At 51.0% G+C, this 20,961-nt stretch overlaps 1 protein-coding gene across 2 annotated transcripts in view; it reads right to left on the bottom strand.

Moving 5' to 3' along the window:
- Positions 1 to 1,266: 1,266 nt before the first annotated feature.
- Ppap2b (phosphatidic acid phosphatase type 2B) overlaps positions 1,267 to 20,961 on the bottom strand; it is a 74,940-nt gene continuing 55,245 nt past the window's right edge. For both annotated transcript variants that reach the window (XM_013521597.1, XM_013521598.1), the window contains 2 exons: positions 15,694 to 15,870; positions 1,267 to 3,164 (listed from right to left, as the gene is read on the bottom strand). In XM_013521597.1, coding sequence (XP_013377051.1) covers positions 3,039 to 3,164; positions 15,694 to 15,870 — 303 coding nt within the window. In that variant the 3' untranslated portion in view covers positions 1,267 to 3,038. The remainder of the gene's footprint in view (positions 3,165 to 15,693; positions 15,871 to 20,961) is intronic.

The following is a 20,961-nucleotide window of genomic DNA, read 5'->3' as shown; positions in this document are numbered from 1 at the left end:
AGTTATCCCACCCGTGTCCCTCGCTGCAAGCAGGTGACTTGTTACTTGAGTTCCATAAGTTCACAGATGGGGAGCGGCTGTGTCTCAGGGTGGCTTAAATCAGACTTATTCTCATCTAATGTAGATGATTTAGCTTAGGTCACGAGAGTTGTGATGCTTAAATTGGGAATGAGATGAGACTTTTTGGATCTGCAGTTGATGCTGTAATGTAGGACAGTGGGACAAGATGAATTTATCTTGTATGGTGGGATGGATATGAATCTTGGGGGTCTGCAGATGAACTGTATAGTCTGAATAATGGTCCCTAAAGATGCCCATGCACTAATCCCTGGCATCGTAACGTTGTATTACACATCAGAGGGGAATTGAAGTAGCAGACAAAATTAAGTTTGCTAATCAGCTGCTTTAACATAGGTAGACTATCCTGATTATCTGAGTGGGTCTGTCTATCGAATCAGCAAGGCACCTAACTGTGGAAGGGGAGGCAAAAAGGGAGAACAAAAGACCCGTATGGAGAGGCCTGGCTCACCCTTGCTGCCCTGAAGATGGAGGAGGGCCCTCCAGAACCTGGAAGAGGCGAGGAAAGAGCTTCTCCCCTGCAGCCTCCACAAGTGTAGGATAATCGGTGCGCCTGGTTTTAACCACCAGATTCACAACAGGGAAGCTATCATAAAATCTTTCCTGCAGTGAATCACTTGTGGATCACAGAGGTCACTGTATCTTTGCATTTCTTAGTATTCCTTATTTCTCAAAATAAAAACTGCTGCAGGACAAAAAGGAGCAAATAGCCTTCGCAGCCCGGCACACTGTGCATGGTAAATGTAAATTCCTACCTTCCCCTTTGCTTCCAGGTTGGTGAAGTGCTAGGAAGGAAAGCAGAGCCAGATGCCATTTTCCCAATGCACCTCTTCCTTTCAGGTGGGCTTCAAGGATCCCCCAACCCCAAGAAGCTCCCCAAGTTCTCCTTATCTAGAGCACGGCTCCTTATCTGACTTTGGGGGATCCACAGGTCCCACCCTCCTGGTGAAAACCCCTTGGAGAAGACAAAGCTCTTTGGAAGGGCCTCAGATGAAAGTGGAGTCAGAGCCTCACTCTAGAAACAGCTTCCATCAATGAAGGAGCAGTGGGGTCATCTGAATCTCTCCTACAGCCGCCAGTGAGGGAAGAGGGGCCTACGGCCCTGAGAAGAGGCCCTGTCAAAGCCTTAGCCTGCAATTTCCATCTGCTACCCACAGGTCCATGCAAGACAAACACCTGCCACACAGCCAGGCTTCCAATGCTTTACTTAGTTGTGTTATGAGCTTTTATTTAAAAAGCACATTTAATACAAGTATAGTTTCGCAGATACAAGTTTTCACTTTGTATGCTACAAAAGTCTTTGAATATTATTCTCTTTACAAAATGGAATCTTACAAAAATACTGACAATTTAATGTTTTTATACAGTTTTCTCTAGTTGCAGTTATTTCTCTCATTGTAAAACAATGGCTACCACAGAGCTACGATATTTTTAGTCGAGATTTTAAAAAATTAACTCAATGCTTTTTTAAGCAGCTAAAGTAAATAACACAGGTCAAGACACCGTTTATAATCGTAGTGGATATAGCTAAAATTGTTTCAGAAATAATATTTTACATAGTTAACTTTTAATGTTTTATACATTATTTATATAATATTTATATATAAAAATCATAGCTTGCTATACGTTGAAATGAAAGGACGGATTCTGTGGTAATGATGTGCATGTGGTTGACCCATTGGTTACATGTAGCCCTTTGAAAGGTTCGCATCCAAGGTTGAGAAGCATTTCTTCCTCCTTTCCTCAGAGGTTCAAGAGAAGGGGTCCCTGCTTACCGCCTACAGTGGGACCTCTCTTGGAAGGACACTTGTGGATGGAGGACGAGGAAAGCTCTCTGCGGAGATTTAACCCATGTGTTCTGCCCAGCAGAACCTACCAAGAACTGCCCTAGGGGTCAACCCCAAGACAATAGTGCTTTACACAGCTCAGCAAGAGCAACTCCCACCAAGACCCTCTCCACTCCGTTACTTTGAAGGGCAGCCTGTCAGGCCTGAAACCATCTGCCATTCTGGCTCCTTCTGGCTTCCAGTAGCCAAAAGGGTGGTCACCTTTCCCTCTGCCCCTCTGCTCCCTTGTGTCTTGCACAGAAGCCAGACTATGCCTCTGCTCATCTCTGGACCCTCACCAGAAATCCCCGTAGGCACACACAATGATTTCAAGGGAGACCACAAGAACCAAAGTCTAGCCATTTCTAAGTGTGAAGTGCCCGGTGATTCGTGTACACATCGGCATCCTGTGTGCGACATTTCCACACCACAGGGTGACGAGTCAAAGAAGACACAGGAGGGCTTGTGCCCTCCATCTCTTCTGAAATTGTGCTATTTGTGAAGTTCACTCTTCCACAAAGAGTCTCCTAATCTCTATTGTGAGGGGCCGCGGCTGTGGACTGGAAAGGTGACGAAGGCCTTAGGACTGGGGATTTGGATTCAGGGTCTGATCCCCGGACCAAGCAAACCTGCTCGTTCCTTATGTTTAAAAACCGAAACAAAACTTCCTGCACTAAAGTCACAGTGGAGAGTTGAGTGGGATGGGCAGAGGGCTGGGAGAGGCGAGCCCCACGGCCAAGTTCTGCACTCAGTGTGATCTGGCTCCGCATGCTACCGTGCGAATTTGCGCTTTTCTCACAGGCCTGGGGGTTCTCAGCTCGCAAGGAGCCCAGCAGCCTCTGCTCACATCATGCTACTGCTCGCTCCTGAACGGGCCATGCTCACTAGAACTGAACACGGAACCCATTGCACATCTGCGCCTCCACACTCGGTGTCATTCTGCTGTCGTTTCCACATAGGTGAGCACTACCTATTCTGGAAGGCCACAAAGTAAGACTTTTTTTTTTCTTTTTTTAAAATCAGTTGGGCGAAAAGTTTTTCCCTACATTCTACTGTCTGATGAGATTGGAGAGAGCAGCAAGAACTTGCTGTCAGCAGTCACTTTACAGGACCCACGCAGGAGGCGGGCAGCACCTACACCATGTTGTGGCGATTGTTCCTGTCAATGACATCCACAGGGGAGAGGACCTCCTTCCTGATCGCAGTGGGAGGCAGGGAGAGTGTTGTCTTGGTCTTGAAGAGGTCCGACACGAAGAATACCTAGGAGCACAAAGCAGAGATCCAAATCAGTCATCAACATCCGGGCTCTGGGGCAGGGACACAGACTATAGGCACAGGCGGCCCCAACTCCTATGGAAAGACCCTAGAGATCACGCAATTCAATCTGATTGTTCAGATGGGGAAACTGAGGCCCAGAGAAGAGTAGTGATACACCCCAGGTTGAATGAGAGTAACATCTAGTTTTATGGACTCTTAGTCCAGTGCTCTGTATCTGCAACCCTTACTTCCTTATTTCTCAGGGAGATGGAAGATAAGTTCCTAAAAAGAGAAACAAGTCATAATTAGTCACTAATCAAACCACACTACTCTCCCTTTCCTCGCTATGGAATCTAGGGTGGAGGAGAGATAGAGAGGCCAATATGAACTCCTGTCAACCAGAGCTGGAGCCAGGACACAGCGGTGATCTCTTTGTCCTGAAAACCCTGCAATGTCAACTTTTGGATGGGGTCGAGAAGCCAGGGCTTATTGCCTGGCAGTCAGCAACTAGGCTGGAGAAAGGGTCAATGACAATCTCCCTAGGGATCACTAGGAACATTCCCTGACACTCACCTGCACGGTATAAGGGTGGCTCAGATGGACTTGCCATCTCCGTGACCTCATGATGAAAGATGCAAGCCCTTGAGAATTACCAGAGTATGTAAGACGTACGCTTTGTGCTAGATGGCAAAGTAAATACATAGACATTCATCTGAGCCATTTACCCACAGGAGTTCTCTTATTAACCGTGAAAGGGAGCTACCAATCTTGTGATCTGAAGAGAAATATAAGGTTGGGTCTGAGCTGGAGAATACAGCTCTTCAAAATTCCTGCACACCACAGCTTTCTGAGCTGAACTGGCCCTGGCATCACCTGCAGATGCTAACACGCTCACTAACCATGGTGGCACTGCCACTTCTTTCTAGCCACCTGATGGGCATGGAACTAGAGTTCTTAGATATTACCAACTAAAGCTCTAGAGCCAGGGCCTGGTCACAGGATGGCCTTCGTCTATCTGGTGAATCAATTTCCACTACACAGAGAGCAATGAAGTACCGTAAAACCAAAGCCAGAAGCTGGAGGTTCTGGTTACCAGGAGAGAGAGCGGGGCGGCTGAAAATGCATATGAAAGAAGACTTACTGGTCACTGTCGACCCCTTTGTGCTTTCAAATTCTGTACCTGGTCCATCTAATGTCTACTCACACATGTAATATTGTTGTTTTTTAGAAAAGGTGAAGAAACAAAAAGTCAGACTGTTTCTACTCTAAGAAAATGAAGCATGAGCTAAGAAATGTAACGATCAATTCACTTACAGCCCAAGTTCATCGAAAGTACCATTTGCAAAGGAAAAAACCTAGGCCTCTGCTCCTTTTCTTTTCTTTTGGTACAGAAAGGTTTGTCTGCGGAGCCAGCGTCAAATCCAAGAGCAGGGAAGAACAGACCTGTGGAGCCCCTGCCGGAACCCGCGGGCTTTCCAGCCAGGGAGTCTCTCCTAAGAGGTCAGAAGGGGTCTCCGAGGGCCCCAGGGGAGGGAAATGCTAATGGACAGGGCTAAAGTAAATGTGTTCAACAGTTCACCTTTCACCTCCTCCCTCCTGCGTCTCCTCCTCTCCAGTGGCTGCACAGACAGTGTCTATTTCTCTACCTGGAAAATCTTCCTCTCTTTCAACCTTTATGTTCCAGGAAGTGGCTTCAATCAACCTCTCCAACACTGTTCTCACTTCCACTGGATTCAGGAAGGGTCCTCACTGCCCTCATTTCTTCTCCTCTCTTCCTCTCTCTCTCTTCCTTCTTCTTCTCCTCCTTCCTCCTCTCCCTCTGCTTCTGTTTCCCTCCCTCCTCCCCCCATCCCTTTTCCCTCTCTCTCTGAGGCCATCCCATCTGCTGTAGGCAAATACAGCAGGGACCATTTTTTCCCTCCCAAACACCCAGCTCACCCTTCAGGAATTGGAACCATCTACCCTCACCCTACTGGCCCATCTTCCGGTGTAACTGTGGTCTCACAGCCACCACACAATAGGGTTCTCATTTCCTAACTTCAAGACCGGAATAATACAGAGGGTAAAGCCCATCACGAGTCAAGAAGACCTAAACACATGTCTGTTACACTGTGCAGTACACAGTGTTTCTTCCTGTAAAGCATGAGACACCAGAGTCATTCCTAGCCTTGACCACATACCGCTCTCTCATGTCTCGATGCCTTGCTTATAGACGACCCTCTCCCGAATCACCCACAAAAGCCTCACGATCACCCATAGTGCTTGGGCGGAATCTTGCACATCCAAGGTGCTCAATCAATATTTGTTATTGAAACTCTAAAGTTCTTTCCAGTGAGCAGGAGGCAAGCACTCTGGCCTTCGTCCTTCATGGCATGCACAATGTGTACAGGTTTCAGGGGACCATTGAGACACCATGCCAGGCAGCCAAGCAACAAATTGAAAGGGTGAGTCGATCTGCAGAATGCCGCCTCCCACCGGACTCTGATCTCAGAGCGGCTTGAGGTTACACTGACACTGTAGGGGGATCATGAAACATGATCTCATCAAGGCTCAAACAGGGCCCAGTCCTCCTAATGCCTGAACACCCAGCACACAGAGGACGGGTAAAAGTGAAAGTGTGTGGGCCTGGCACCGTCTCACTTCCTACCGAAGATGATTGGCACCCAGACAGCAAACCAGAGGCCCAGGCTGGCAAAGGCCAACACAGACGCATAGCTCTCCCAGTCTGTGGGGCAGGCCCACTCTGACCACAGCCCGCACCCTAGTTCTCCTCTGCGGCACCGAGGAACCCCAGGGGCCTCTGTGAGCAGGGAAGCTAGACCGCGAGGAGGGCAAGATTCCTCAGCCCGGAACATTTGCTCTCAATTTAATTGCTCTGATTCTCTGACTTTTATGAATTTCTTTTGAAAAAAGAATGAATGCGATTCATAAACACATATTAAACTCCCGCTGTGTGTAAGCCCCAAGAATCTGAAGGCAGAGTTCTTCACCCTCCAGAAGCTGACAGGCCAATGAGGGAGAGGCAAGTGAAAAGCCAACCACAGCTTGAAGCCATATTTGAAGAACCACGGTAGAGGGATGCACGGTGCCAAAGAGGTGCAGAGAATGTGGCCCGTGCCCTGTGCTGTCGCAGGGGGCAGGCCTCAGAGGGCTTTTTCCAAGGGCAGACGTCTGAGGTTTGCTTTAAAGACTATGGTGGTGAAGCCAGGTGGTGAAGCCAGGTGCTGTTCCCGGCAGAGGGCTAGGAGGGAGAGGCAGCAGCACGCTGAGGAGCTGCCAGAAGCTCAGCAAGGCCGGGGCCTATGGGCCCAGGGAGCAGCTGGCCGACCCTGAGAAGCCTCCTCTGACAAGGTAAGCTGCTCAGGCCTCAGCCTCTGGGCCCCAGGGGTCATCATCAAGGCTTGGAAACCCACACTGGGATCACCTTAGCATCTGAAATGTAGAAGGCTCAGTGAGGGTGTGGCTGGCTAGAAGCGAGGCTGCAGAGCCTAGGAGAGGGTGAGGCCTGAACCCTAACCACACAAGGAAGGCAAGAGATGGGTTTTGAAAGGTTGAGGCGAAGGCTGCAGCTGATAGAGGGGAGAGGTGCATGTGTGTGGGTGGGAGGAGCTGAGAGGGAGGCAGTGCTTTTCTTTCTAGTTCTGTTTGCTGCTCCAGAAACCCATGCACTAGTTTCCATAAGAATTATTAAAATAGGAACAATTATGCTTAGGGGGAAATGACAGCTCTGTGTTCTTCTGCCTGCTATATTCTTGCTTTCTCTGATATTGTTGTGGGAAGTGATTCTGACCTCCTGCTGAGTCAGAATGTGCTCAGATCCAAGGGTGGAAGATGATCTGATTTATCCAAATGCTGGACAAGGTAGCTCTTCCTCGGAGAGCCAGTCGCCACAGGACAGACAAACAAGGCAGCCGGAGGCTGGAAGAAGCTCGATCCCATGACCAGGAGATAAGCATTCAGGGAGAGGCCAAGGCAAACTCTGCCTGTGGCTACTGCCTAACCCTCCTCCACTCCCACCCAGAGAGCATCCGTACAATTGCTTTTGCTCTTTAAAGTAGGGCACAGTGGCTTTCAAATCCAAGTTTCGCCAATTTCAGGCCAATACCTACGTGAAGTTTGTATCCAAGGGTCCCTCCAAGGGCGATGGGACATCATAAAGGGCAGAAGTTTGGCACGCTGGCCTGTGTGTGCAGTGCCAGGCTACACAGAATCATTTTTCCTTCCCTGCTCCTTATGCACAAAGGGAAGGAAAAAGAACTAGAAAAAAGAAAAGGATAGAAGGAAGTAGGAGTGATGGAGAACATGAAAGAATGTGTAGAAACTGCAGGTAGAAACCTGGCTAGAAGATCTGCTTTCCAAGACCTCCATGTCTGGGGCTGTTTTGGGGAGCAAATCAGCACTGCGAGAAAGGCAGCTGCTTCCAATGTCACTGTCAGCATTCGCCCGCTCTGGAGACGCCACCCCTCTCAGACAGCCCCCAGATCAGTCCTGTCGGGTGCTGCCTAGCGAACCACACAGACCAGAAGAAAGCAGCCTGGCTGGTAGCCACGGGTCCACTTCCACTGTGGCGGGGTCAGCAGTCTCTGGGGTCACTTTGTTAAGGGCAGATTATGACAACAAAATTGTCTTTCAGTGTTTCTGCAGCCCCTGAGTGTTTCAACTCCTGGCAGTGTATAAGAGAACCTAAAGACAGGAATCACACTCTTAAACACTGTGATTCACATACGTTCCATTGAGCTTGGGTACCAGCACACAGCAGATATCTCTGAAAGCAACAGCAGAAGAAAACAGAGCTGGCTCTTCCAGTATTTCTCACAGTCCAACCATCACTTCACTCTTTTGAGAGTCACTGGGTGCTTCTTGAAAAAGCAGATTCTTGGGAGCAGCTCAGACCTATGGGAGTGTGGCCTGGAATCTGCATTTTAGCAAACACTGCAGGTGCTTGATGTACAGACCCCAGCTCAGAGACATCAGTGGACAGTCTCTAACGGAGGAAAGACGGCCACCCATCGTCGGTGCACCGCTGCACAGCTGTGTGTCTGTATGTGGTCATTTGGGAATGGCTCCTTCTCCTCTCCCTGGGCTTCATGGGCTGTTCTTTCCTTCCCTCTTTGGTTTCCAAACTGGACTTTTCATCACCTTCATCTCAGCACCAGGCCACACTGGATGTGTGGTGCTCTACACGCTGTGTCCTGTTCCTCCTAGACAAAAGTTACTCAAAAGCACGGGGTGTGTTGAGTCATCGCTGTCCGCAGAGCCCTCCGCCACAGCTCCACCACCCCATGTGGCGACAGAGCCCATGGGTGCTGCTCCTGCATTCGCTGCAGTGTGCAGTGGCCATGGGGCTCCCTCGTGGCTTCCTGGTGTACCACACTGAGTGCACGGAGGCTGAGGAAAGAACCTTCTTGGGAGGAGAAAGCCCTGGGAACGGAGTCACACTCACGCCCAAAGTATAGTGCGTGTTGTCTAAATAAAAGGTGTCCTTCCAGCCTGTCTTTGACTAGACGGAGTTACTCAACTGCAGTCCTTACTTCTTGACCTCAGTAAAGGGCTGTAAACGTGCCCGTCTGTGTTGTGACTTCCTGGTGCATCTGAGAGGAGCAAGACTGGGCAGAGAGGGTGCTACGTGGGAGTCATGCAACAGGGTCTAGTCCCAAAATGGCTACCTCTGGGTGACCCAAGCTAAGTCACACTCTTGTATAGTCTTAACCTGATACAAAGAGAAGAGGCTTTCTGACTTCAGATGACCTATCTACCCTGTGTTGCTGTGCAAATGTTAATAATTGGTAATAATAATAAGCCCTACCTTCCCGTAGCTATAGGTACCATAAGGCTGAAATGCAGTGATGTATGAATACACTGGGTATGGATGAAGGACACTTCAAATTCCACCTCGGTTACCGCCTGAAAAGATCCGCACCCTGCTGAGGACTGTGATGGACGCTATTCCTACTACAAGAAGAAAGAGGGCTCAGAGGCACGGAAAGAGAGTGCCACGGGCTGTCCTGAGGGGGAACACGGTCCACGCCCACCGAGGACCAGCCAGGCAGCTGTCCCAGGTTACCACAGAGGACAGTGTCTGGTAAGGAAGACCCCAAGGCTGACTGCTCTGTTGCAGAGGCTGGGGCTCAGGAGTGTGGCACTCATGATGGCAGAGAAGGGACAAAGGCAGAAATCGCCCCCCTCCTGGAGCAGACAGAGAGACGGAGTACGACTGGTCAGAGCTCACCTCCCCCGCCACCCCCCAAGTCCCACTGTTCTGCCGGGAGAACATGTGTGTTCTTCGCCCTCATCAGCACATCTGTGCCGGTTCTTCTGCAGGGAGTTCCTGCTTTGCCTCTGCATCATGGAGGAAAGGTCCATCCTCTTCCAGAGTCACCTCCTCCAAGAATTTGTCCTGGCCTGTGCAGGGTCTCCTGGATCTTGTGAGCCAGGGTCCTCAGGAGCCACAGCAGTGCCCGCCTCTCACACTTGCTCACGCGCATGCTTGTTCCCATTGGACTGGGCGCCCAACCGTCAGGAAATCACTGTCTCTGAGCACTGAGTGGCCACCACTGACAGGTTCGTAAGTGGAGACAAAATATTACAGTATCTCAGGTACATCTTGTTTTATGGGGCTGCTTCGGTTTGCTTAGGTTTTGTTTTTGTTTTTTTTTTTTAGTTTTTTTCCGGTACCCGGGATCGAACTCATGACCTTGCGCCTGCTAAACCCCCAGCCCCTATTCGGTTTGGTTAGGATGAGAAGGGTATTTCTTACTATCAGTCATAATCAAGTGCTGTCGCTGCTCTTGAAAGACCAACTCCTTTTAGCTCCGTATCTTTAGGGCAAGCAAAATGCATAACACAGGATACACATTCACTCAGCAGGTTGACACGCTGCCCATGCGTGGTGTTTTGCATCTCTTAGTTACTGAATCCACTATCCAAAACCTGAGTAAGGCGCTGGCATCTCTGTGACAGAACCGGAAGTGACAGGAACACAACTCCCCTTTGGGGTCTCTGCTCCTCACTCACCCCACATCTCAGCAGGGGAACCAAGGAACCGAAAGGACTTGCAGAAGTACTCTGCAAACTGCAGGGCCTGGCAGAGCTGGCTTCCTCGGGGCCAGATGAGACTCGGAAGGTTACCAGGCCACACTGGGAGAGATGAAGAGGAAATATAAGGGCATCTCCTGTTAGAGGAGAAGACAGCCCTGAGATTCCTGGCACAGACCCTGCATGCTTGGAGCTGCTGTTCTAGCCACTGAGGACTTGAGAAGTTCGGAATGGGTTCTGACTCTGCCTCGGCGTGTGCTTGGGCGGAGCTGCCCTCTCGCACCAGGCTGTCCCTGATGAACTCTCTCTCACACTGGCTCCCTTGCCATCTCTCTGCCCAAGGTCACCTCGCTGGGGCAGAGACAAAGCATGCCCTCACCCTTCCCCGCATCCTGGAGGAAGATCGCCCCACACAAAAGAGAGCTGTGGGGCCACTCCCCGGGGAAGAGGAAAACCAGGAAAGACTGCTGTGTGTTTATGAAACCCGCCCGCAGCTGCTTCCTCTGCTGAGCCCACAGCAATGGTGGCCCGGCCCTCCCTGACCCCTCCCAGGGCCCCCTCATTTGCCATCTGTTAGAGGGTCAGCACAGAGGTGACCAGATATGCAAGTTGTCACCAGACAGGAAACGAACCGATGTCTGTCCCTTCATCTGATCCGAGGGTGAGCTGATCTGTGGCGTTCGTGTTGCTGGCAGGGGTGAGTCTGCGGGTGCAGGTGGGAGGAGGCTGGGAGATACAGCACATGCCTGTGTGTGTGTGTGTGTGTGTGTGTGTGTTTGTGTCTGTCTGTGGCTCTGTGCTCTAGCAGGAGAGTGAGAATAGAGGTCAATGTGTCTGGAAACCTGGCCTGTCTACGTGCTCCGTTGTCTGGGCTGTGGTTCTCCACACTGCCTTGTGCCCCTGTGGACACATCTGGGGAAGGGTGGCTGGTGTGCAGGCCTGTCTGACCCCACGTGCCTGTGTCTTAATGCTGAACCCAGGACACTGGGTACTTTGCCTCTGCATCAGGTTGCATGGTCTTCTCTTCCTGGAAGTCATTCAACTAGTGAGCAATCAGAAAGGCACCAAACCTACTCCCCTCTGCCATGTGACTTCTGTCTAGACAAGCGTGCTTGCTGTGACAAGACCAGCCTTGGTAGACTCCATAAAAGTGCTTGGCTGTCCTCCCCTATTGCCTAAGGCCCTCAGTGGCTGAACTGATGACCTCCAAGGGTAACACACGATGTCACAGAGGGCTACAGGACAGGTCAGGATCCCCAAATACAGGGCCCCCTCACAGGCTCTGCAGGGACAGGTCCACTTGAGGAAGCGGGTCCAGCTCAGTTACAGGCAGCTATGCTGCAGAGCCCCTGTGCCTAGGTCATGGAGCTGCAGGGCCTCCAGATTCATTCCAGTCACAGATGGGGACACCAAGCTCCAAGGGGAAGTATCATGCTGAGGCCACAAGCCAACGCATCCGTCACGATTACCCAATGCCTATCAAGCCTCTTTTACACACAGCCAGCATACTAGGCATTGCCAGTAAAGAACCCGAAGGTGAAGCCCTGGGTTCTGCTCTAAAGGCACCCACAATCTAGTTGAGGGGGGAGGACAGACACGGGAGCTGGTAGTTGACAGAACAGGACAAAAGCCAGAGCAGAAAGAAAGTGCTGGTGGCTTTGGGAGCCCTACAAGAAAGTTAGACAATTCTGTCCTCAGGGAACAGAGAAGGCATGGTGAGCTAAACAATGATCCCCTCAAAAGATGTCCACAGTCTACTATCTGGAACCTGTAACAATACTGCCATCTATGACACAGCAGACTGTACAGATGAGATTAAACTAAGGATCCTGAAATGGAGAGCTGATCCTGGGTTAATGCAGTCATAGGGTCCTTAGGCAGGAGGCTTACAATCTCAGAAGGAGATGTGGCAGACAGTACAAGCAGAGGCCAGAATAAATGAAAAAAATTGGAAGACTCCATGCTGTGGGAGTCACTCTGAAGATGGAGGAAGAGGCCACAAGCCAAGGAATGCAAGCAGCTCTAGGAACTGTCAAAGGCAAGGAAAAGAAATGCTCCCTGAGGCTCTGGATGGAATGCAGCCCTGTTGACACCCTGATTTCAGTCCAGAGGGACCTGTTTCTATTTCTGATTTCCAGACCTATAAGAAAACACCATCTGTGCTGTTTTAACCCATTTAAATTTGTGATGATTTGTGACAACAGGCACAGGCAACTAATATGAAGGCTTCATCAACAGTGGGGTGAAATTGGATCTGTGCTCCATCAGCGGGGGAGAGCGGTCCAGGGCAAGAGCTGGGGGTGTGGGAAAGTGAGAAAAAGTTTGGCACACCTGGCGATATGATTTGCAGGGTATGGGTTGCGGCCCTAGGCAGCTTGGGTCTTGGAGCATTGGCACTGCGTGAAGACCACCAGAGATCGACTCTGGCTGCTCTGCCTTCTTTCTGTGTGACTTAATCCTTCTCGACTGCTTTCTTCTCACCTTAAGTGAGGCTGGGGACAGAACCTTAGGGTTTGAGGGGACTGAAGACAACAACCTCTAGAAGGTCCTTAACAGAGTGGTGTGCCAGGATTGTCAGTGAGCTCTCAACAAATGCCAGCAAACACCTCACCTCTGCTCCGGGAGCAGCGTCCACCAAGGGTGGGCTCGCGAGGACTCTGTTGTCTTTATGCCCTGCGCAGTGACCTTGGTACCATTCTGTGCCCTTTCTTGAACCCCCAACCTCCAGGGATGTCTCTGTCCCAAGAACACTGAGTTTGGTTCCAGTCTCAGTAAGATGATCACTCGGCTTTTCCTAGGGTCCACTGGATGGTCTGCCCTGACTTCTAGGGCAAGTCCCGTCACGTACTCGTGCAGAGGCCAGAGACTCCTGCCTGGAGGTGAGGGCCATGGGGCACCACCCACTGTACACTGATTCAGTTGTCCAACCTGTGAGGTGGACCTTCTGTCCCCTCCCAGGGGGCACCTGCCGTCCTCATCAGAGGGCGCCCCACCTGCTTCTGGGTAGACACCATCTTTGCTGCAGCAGGGTCCTGCTTCTGTCATCCTCCCAGTCAAAGCCAGGACAACAGAACCCTGGCACTCACCACAGGAAAGGGCACACATGCCACCCTGTTGCCCCTCACCCCTCCCTGCACTGGCCTCTCAAAGGACTTAAAAATAGAACACTCAAGCAGTGCTGTGATTCCAAATCGGCTGCAACCAGGAGGTCCTGCGGTACACTGGGCCGAAGGTCAGGTATTTGGGGAAAATGACAAACAAGACCACGTCCCTGTCCTCGTGTGCTCACAGCTACATGGGCGAAAGACAGGCGAAGATATTTATTAGCCCTTTCCAAGCTGCCTTTCCACGGTAGCCCAGATTTTAAAAGGCAAAGTGACAACTACACCAGCTCCAGGCTCCAGAAGGGTCCCTTGACCCCCCAAAATGATAAGCGCTAAGCAACTGTCTAGGCAGCCTTTGCCCTGGGTTAGCTCCGGGTGACCTTCAGCTTCAGCAACCTCTCCCTCCTTGCGCAGCACAGAGGGCATGGCTGCGAGTGGGTTCAAATCCTGGAGGTAGCTGCCTCCTGCCTCTTTGATCCTGGGTGACTTAGTCATCTCTCCCAGCCTGATACTGACCTAGCCTGGAAATGGCCCCGTGTGGCTGAAAGGAGACAGCGAACAGTAGGTGCATTACACAAGCCAGGGCCAAATTCCTATCCCTTGCTACCAACGGCTAGAGCTGAGGATAAAAGACAGAGCCTTCGTTTCCCTTCTAGAAAATAAACTGTGGTCCTCCCGAACATTCTGTCTAATTGCTCATGGCTAGTGCTTCGGGGTATAAAAGAGAGGAAGGCTGGAATGATCCCCACACCTTTTAATTTTTTTAATTGGGGGTGCAGGAGACTCCAATTAGGGCCGTGGCGCCGGCAAAGGAAACAGAGCAGCGGGCCCCAGGGCTGCCCTCCTGCTGAGAGCAGGGCTCGCAGGGCACCGCAGCTGGGCACCTCCTGCAAACACCGCCTACTGTCACTCCACATTAAAGGGCCAGGCACCCGACAGGCAGGCTGGTGACAGCTGCTCTCATTAATCGTTTGCTCCCCAACTCTCTGCCTTCGGCCTTTACTTTAAAAAAGAAAACAAACAGAAAGCAATGAAGACAGCCATCGAGACAACTAGCCCAAGGCAGGACTCCCACCCCATGGCTGGCAGGCAAGTCAGGTCCAACTGGTCGTGGTGTCCACTCTGACCACCTGACTCCCACGTACTCCTCACCAGACCTTGCCCACCGGTCTGTCTGCTGCAGCCCTACTTGTTCTCCAGCTTCGGAGCCCGCCTCGCTGTCCACACAGCTGGAACGAGATTTCCTTGGAAGCAAGGCCTGAGTCTCATCCTTTCCCATGCCTTCAACAGCGTCTTCCCCTCAGTGATCTCAGGAAAGAGTACATCTGCTCACTGACTCTAGCTTACTGTATTAAGTGCACACTGACTTCACCTGAGCTAGGATCCCCAAGAGCCTTTGGTAAGACAAGGACAGTGGTATATATTTATATATGGTGCCCGCCTGTCTGCAGGGAGACACACATCACCAAAGCAATCACAACCTACATGCTGCTACAGAGGAGAATGGCTAATTCAGGCAGATGGGCCTGTAGTTGGGCTTAGAAACCAGGACTGGAGAAGTAGGAAGTCTAGATGTCTCTGTGGTTCATAATTCTTACCATGAATGAGCAAGGTTAATACTAACAACAGTGTAACCTCCACATGTGCTGCTTAAATACCCAGCCTTTACCAAGCTTGGGGTTCCTGCCAGCCTGCCGTGGGCTCCTCACGCTAGGTCACGGTTGCTGAATAAGACACTCATTGTGCAGGGAACGAAGAGATCACGGGTGGCAGCTCAGAGGAGTAAGATGCCTTATCCCACTGTCATGGGGAATGAGGGGAATTGGCCCATTCATATGGGCCAGCCAACATGTCCACCCCAACATCAGCCCTGGGAACTTCTGACCATAGTCCTGGGCCAGGGGCCTCAGCCTCCGGCAAACCTCTCTAGCCAACACAAGCTGGGGGCCTCAAAGGTCTCCATGGGGAGGGGAGGCATTTTCCAAGAGGCGGAAAAGTTCTACTGAAGAGCACATGCACACCAAAGCAGCGAGTGAGTGCGGAGACTGCAACCCGGCTACTCACTTGACAAGAGACCCTGGGCAAGTTTCCCGCCTGCATGTCCTCGTCCACACAGTGAACGGGCCAGACGGTATCTCAGGCCTCTTCTAGCTGTGACACTCTGTGTGCTCAAACCTTCTGAACTGACGGAGAAGAGGATTTACAGAACCTCTGCAATCAAAATGTACAGGCGGGACAGGCACAGAAATGACTCTCAGGCACTGATGGCGCCCTGGGCGGACACCGAGAGGACAACAGGAATGAGGGCGCCCAGCCATGTCACTGAGCTGGAAACATTTAACAAGTCTCCATCCTGGCCTCTGCCTGCATGCTGAGGGCCAGAGGCTACTTACTATGCAGCAGGACACCAGGGCTCCTTGGGCAAACCCTGCCAGGACATCACTGGGGTGGTGCTTGTGGTCAGATATGCGGGACAGTCCTGTGTAGAAGGCCATCATGATCAAGGTGAACTGCAGGAGGGGCCGGAGCAGGCGGGCACCTCTCCAGGTGAAGCGGGCCTGCAGGTACAGCTGGAGGGAGGAGACAAAAAGAACAGATGCGACGTTACTCCCCACTCACGAGCACTGTAACTCCAGCTCAGCGCACGCTCTGCTTCTGCCACACAGATGCAACCAGACTGACGCGCACTGCAATAGCATGTTCAATCTGGACCCGACCTCCGGCCAGTTACGGAATGCCAAGCCACCAGGGTCACAGCAAAAAATAAGAACAAGGGAAATGTATGTGAATGGTCTCCGCATGCCGCTTGGCACACCATAGGCACTTTAATAAATGCTGGTTTCCATTTAACGTCTCCTAGACGGAGACTACCTAGAGAAAACACTTTGTTTTACTATGGATGATGACACTCTCAACATGTGTGTGTGTTTTGCTGGCGATCAGAGATGTACATTCCCTGCACCACCTGCTTCTCACCCCTGCCACGGAATTAAAACCCATGATGATAAGAGAAAGTCATCACGACAGTCACAGCACACGGTCTACTTCAAGAGAAAGCCACTCTATCTGAGGGCAAGTTTCTAAATCACCACTAGGAATTCTGGATTTTCAACTAGCATACAAGGAAACACATAAACCAGGCAGAGACAATGCCAGGGAACTTTCAAGCAGGAATCGACAGACACCGGGCTGGGTGGGGTGCAGGAGTAACCTGGAGAAAAATGGAAGAAGGAAAAAAAAAACCACCTCTGGCTGAAGGAAAGAAGCTGAAATGACGTCAGCTGGGTATTGTCCCCTTGAAGTTATCTTGCTGCAGTTTCCGTTCTAACCTCTGGGCACAACCTACTTCCCAGGTTCCTGTGGGAACTGGGGAAATGAAGAGGAAGAGGCGAGGGGACGAGGGGAACTTCCGACTGCAAATCAAAGCACTGGGAGAGGCCGGGGAGAGGGGAAGGGAAGAGGGAGGACCGCTGGTCTCCAGAGAGCCCTGCCCTTCCTGAGACAGTGCCACCTTCCTCTGAGGGTCAGCACAGCACCAGCGGGGCCAGATGGGCAGACAGCCCTGGGCACCCTGGGCCGTGCAGGAGCAGCGCACAAGCCCTCAAGAGAACCAGGTGTGGGAACAGCAGGCGGCTGTGGCAGGGCTGAGTGTGGTGCCGGCTGAGCATGCGCGAGGCCTGGGGTGGACCCCTAGCGCAGCCCAGAAGCAGGGAAAAGAAAAGAAAAGAAAGAGAAACAGCAAGAAATGTTATAGTCATTTTGAAAGTATGTAAGTGTCTGGAGAGACAGAGAGTAACAAAAAACTAGTAAGAGGCTACATGGACACAGTTGGCTGCTACATAAATGATAAAAATCAATGTTTTCCTCATATAGACCCATTACAAATCTAAAAGCAGTGATAAAATCATCATCATAATATCAGAGAAGATTAAGTAACTGGCAGTTAACCTGGGAGAGAGACAGAGACAGAAAGAGAGTGAGAGAGACAGAGTCACACGCCACATTCCACAATGCGTGTAAAGAACACAGAAAGGAGAAGGTCTCGTTCCCACCCTCTGGAGTAACCGGGGATATGGACAAGTGTGCTAACATGTTTTACAGGATCTCGAAGTTGCGGGAAGATCAGTCCTAAGGGGGAAGGATAGTTCACTTGAACCTAAATGGGCTGGTATCTGCTGAAGTCAGGGAGACAGAGAGGGGATGGCTGAGAACTCGCCATCACCCTCCCCAGGACCTTCAACAGCTCAGCATAGCTAGAGAAGGGCACATGGGACGTGAGGCGGGAAAGGCTGCAAAGACAAGCAGGCACCTGCTCCTGGAGGACCCTGCGTGTCAAACTAAGAAACGTGGCCTTTGTCTGGTAGAGTATTTTTCCCCAACTGTATCCCATGGAGTAGTAACAGTCTTAAAAAAAAACAAAAAGATAGGTGGCTCTCTATGAAGTACTTATTTCTGTTATGTAAAGTACTTACAAGATTATTAAAGGCTTGGTAAGTTCTATAGGAGAGAAGACTTAACTGGCCTTCAATCACTGCTTGTACAGGGCATCAACCCACTGAACAAGAGGAAAATATTTCTAGAGGCAATGGTGGAAAATTAAAGGTACTTAAGCAAGGCACTGAGCACCATAAGCAACTAAACAATGTGCTTTAAGGGCTCTGAGCAGAGCTGAGTCGCTACAGGCAGTGCCAATATCAGAGGGATCCTGCAGCAACAGGCCAGAGGCTGCTACACTGCTTTCTGCTGAAACGATCTGCAGTTAAGACTCTGCCATTACGGATCAAAAGATCCCTTCCTTCTGGGAGTGGGGTGGAGATGATGTGGGTCCAGCTCCAACTCAGCACAAGTCTTTAGAGTAGTGCAAGGGCAGGAGGAGGAGAATCCGCACGCAGGGTGGAGCGGGGGTCCAGCCATGGCCGGGGGTCGGGTGGAGGGCAGGAGGAGCACAGGATTTCACGAGAAGACCCTCGCTGAGCCTCAGCTTTCTCCCAGGTAAAAGTGTCACATTTATGGACAAGGACAAGGCACAAGGTGCTACTCCATAAATAGATGACTTTATTCTTTAACCACTTAAACTATCCCCCTAATTTTTCTATTCCCCTCTCTGAAAAAGCCGCAGGTCCTCAGAAAACGTTTGCTCAACCTCCTTCCTCCCTTTCCCTGGCTGGCTGCCTGTCAACTTTAGGTCACAGGCCTCGGAATCCAGGGAGGGGCAGAGGAAGGGTGGATTTCCCAACCGGACAAGGCCACAGCTCCCCTACCACTGACTCAGAGGACTTCAGGCTAGAGCTCCACGAAAGAAACCCATACAGGAGAGGAAGAGCCCAGCATCAGAACAGCTCCAGGAAGGCTGGGGGGTTGTGTGCAGGAATGAGAAAGGAGTGGGTCCCTGGGCAAAGCCTTCCTGGGGAGAGCAGTCACGGCAGAGGCAGCCTGCTTTCCCCATCCACCAGTGCGGTGCACACTCATGCAGCGACGCTCAGGGTTAGGGTTGGCCCTGTGCCCAGAGCTGTGGCTGCAGGGAAAAGCAGCATAACAGTCAAGTTCATCTCAGGGTTAGGCAGCTCTGAGCCCAGGCTGGCCCTGTCGCTTACTCCGTAAGTGGTCCTTTAACTTCTCTATGCCTCGGTCTCCTCATCTGTGAAATAGGGAGAAATGGTATCTCCCTTAGGCTTGCCAGAATCAAAGCAGACAAAGGAGAGGACCCTGATAGGCAGAGGAGTGGCGCTCAGGTTTCAGAAATCTAGTTCACCCTTTTGTCCTGATAGATGAGATTTTCGCAGTGGTGGGGATTTCACTAGAACAAGTACATCACTGAAGAAAGAGACTGCACAATGACCGTCCATCCAGTGGCTGCGTCTGATAGCAGAAGTCAACTGCTGGCAACAGGCTTTGATGTCAACTACAGAATCTAATAATCCTCCAGCCCACACCAATCTCACTGCTAACTGAGTATGACTCTGTTGGATCACGGCTCAGTTCATGTGAACCACTCCAGGCCCGATGTCTGAGCCTCTCTGGGACCTCAGAGCGCATCCTACAGGCTGGGGACAGCCAAGCTACCACAGGTGCCATTCATGCCCAGCCAAGGAGGCAGGTACACCCTCCTCAACAGAGGAAGTAGAACACCACTGACCACAAGGAAGAGAGGCCCCCGTCCTGGCCCAAACAGCCGGGGACATTCCCAGGATCAGAAGACAAAGTGTTAAACATCCCCAAAGGGCTGCTTAGGAAGATGGTGCGCAGAGCTGGAAACACACAAAGCCTCCATCACCCTGACCTCTCCCTGCCTGCTGCTGTGCTGCCTGTAGCCACTTCCTCATGTGTGTGCAGGAAGGGCTCCAGGCCGAGGAGCCAGCACCCAGAACCCTCAGCCTAAGCATCACTGGATCTGGGATCTAGTCCTTTCCTTGCACTGCACCACGTTTTTACTTCCAGTTGCTGAAACAGAACTGTGGAAGCAATGGGGATTACAGTAAAAAGGTACGCATCTGCCTGCCCTCCTCTGAAGTGAGGGACATGAAAGTCCTCAGCAGACAGACCTCACTCCATAAATGGAGTTCTCTTCTCCCTCCCAATCCTAGCTTCAAAACTGGGGTCCTGCAGAATCGGAATCCCAACAAAGTCTCCTGAGCCTGAACCAGCTCCTCCGGTCTGAACCCGCAGAGTCAGATGTGTGGGTGAGTCACGGGCTCATTCTTGCTAAGTCATGTGTTTCGTTACATGATTTGCAAACTGGGGAAACAGGTCTGCGCTGTCTTCTCCTTTCATTTCCATTACTCTTGGGAAAATTCTGCTAAGAGTGAAAAGGAGGCTTTTGTCCTTCCTTATGTCCCTGCCTATCCTCTTCCGGGCAGCCAGCTCAGATCAATGACATACAGACAGCAGTTTTCTCCCTTCTCCAGTCTCCTCCATGGATCTCACCTGGCTCTGGTTCATGGACCTGGCAGCTCGCTGACATGACAGAAAATGAAAAATCCCCCCTGTGGAATTATCTAACCCCTTTGAGGATAAAAGAAGACTCTTTAGTTGACTCTTCTCCTCCCTTTGTAAAAAGTCAAATCTTCCGTCACTGCCAAGGGAAGGAAAGGAAGCTACCATTTTACTGAGCGTAGTTCTACACCTTGTGCTGAGTGTTTTAAATTATATTACCCACAACTCACAATAATCCTGCGAGATGGACAGCACTGTACCCACTTTACAGATGAAGAAACCAAGGCTAAAAGAGGCCATGTCACTCCCTCAAGATAACAGACAGCCAAGATTTAGTTAGAAAGTTTGCCTCTTTCTCAGTCCAGGATCTAGCTATCGCATACTTGCTCACCTCAGGGAATTACTGCTTTGTGTGCACAGTGTTGGTCCTTGGTACTGGTGTCTTCGGTCTTCAGAGAAAGTAAGCAACATGAGGGGACTGCGCAGCTGTCATGTACTAAGGGACACCTGCCAGCGACGTCTGGAGCTTCAGGCTCCTCTAGTTCACTTGTAACTTGTTTTTATAAACACTTATGTCTGAAACACAAGCATCCAGCTTTGATGGCTGTTGGAGCAGGAGAGTCTCTGGCCTGCTCTTAGGAAGGGGCATCATAAGCCAATTCTGTAGGTCACAGCACAGGTATGAACCCGTTCCTCTGTGTAACGTCCTGAATCAGGGAGCTTCTCCA

The sequence above is a fragment of the Chinchilla lanigera genome, unplaced genomic scaffold (assembly GCF_000276665.1).
Source record: "Chinchilla lanigera isolate Chin_1 unplaced genomic scaffold, ChiLan1.0 scaffold00063, whole genome shotgun sequence".
NCBI lineage: Eukaryota > Metazoa > Chordata > Mammalia > Rodentia > Chinchillidae > Chinchilla > Chinchilla lanigera.
The sequence above is the reverse complement of the archived record's forward strand: the minus strand, read 5'-3'. Positions and strand labels throughout refer to the sequence as shown.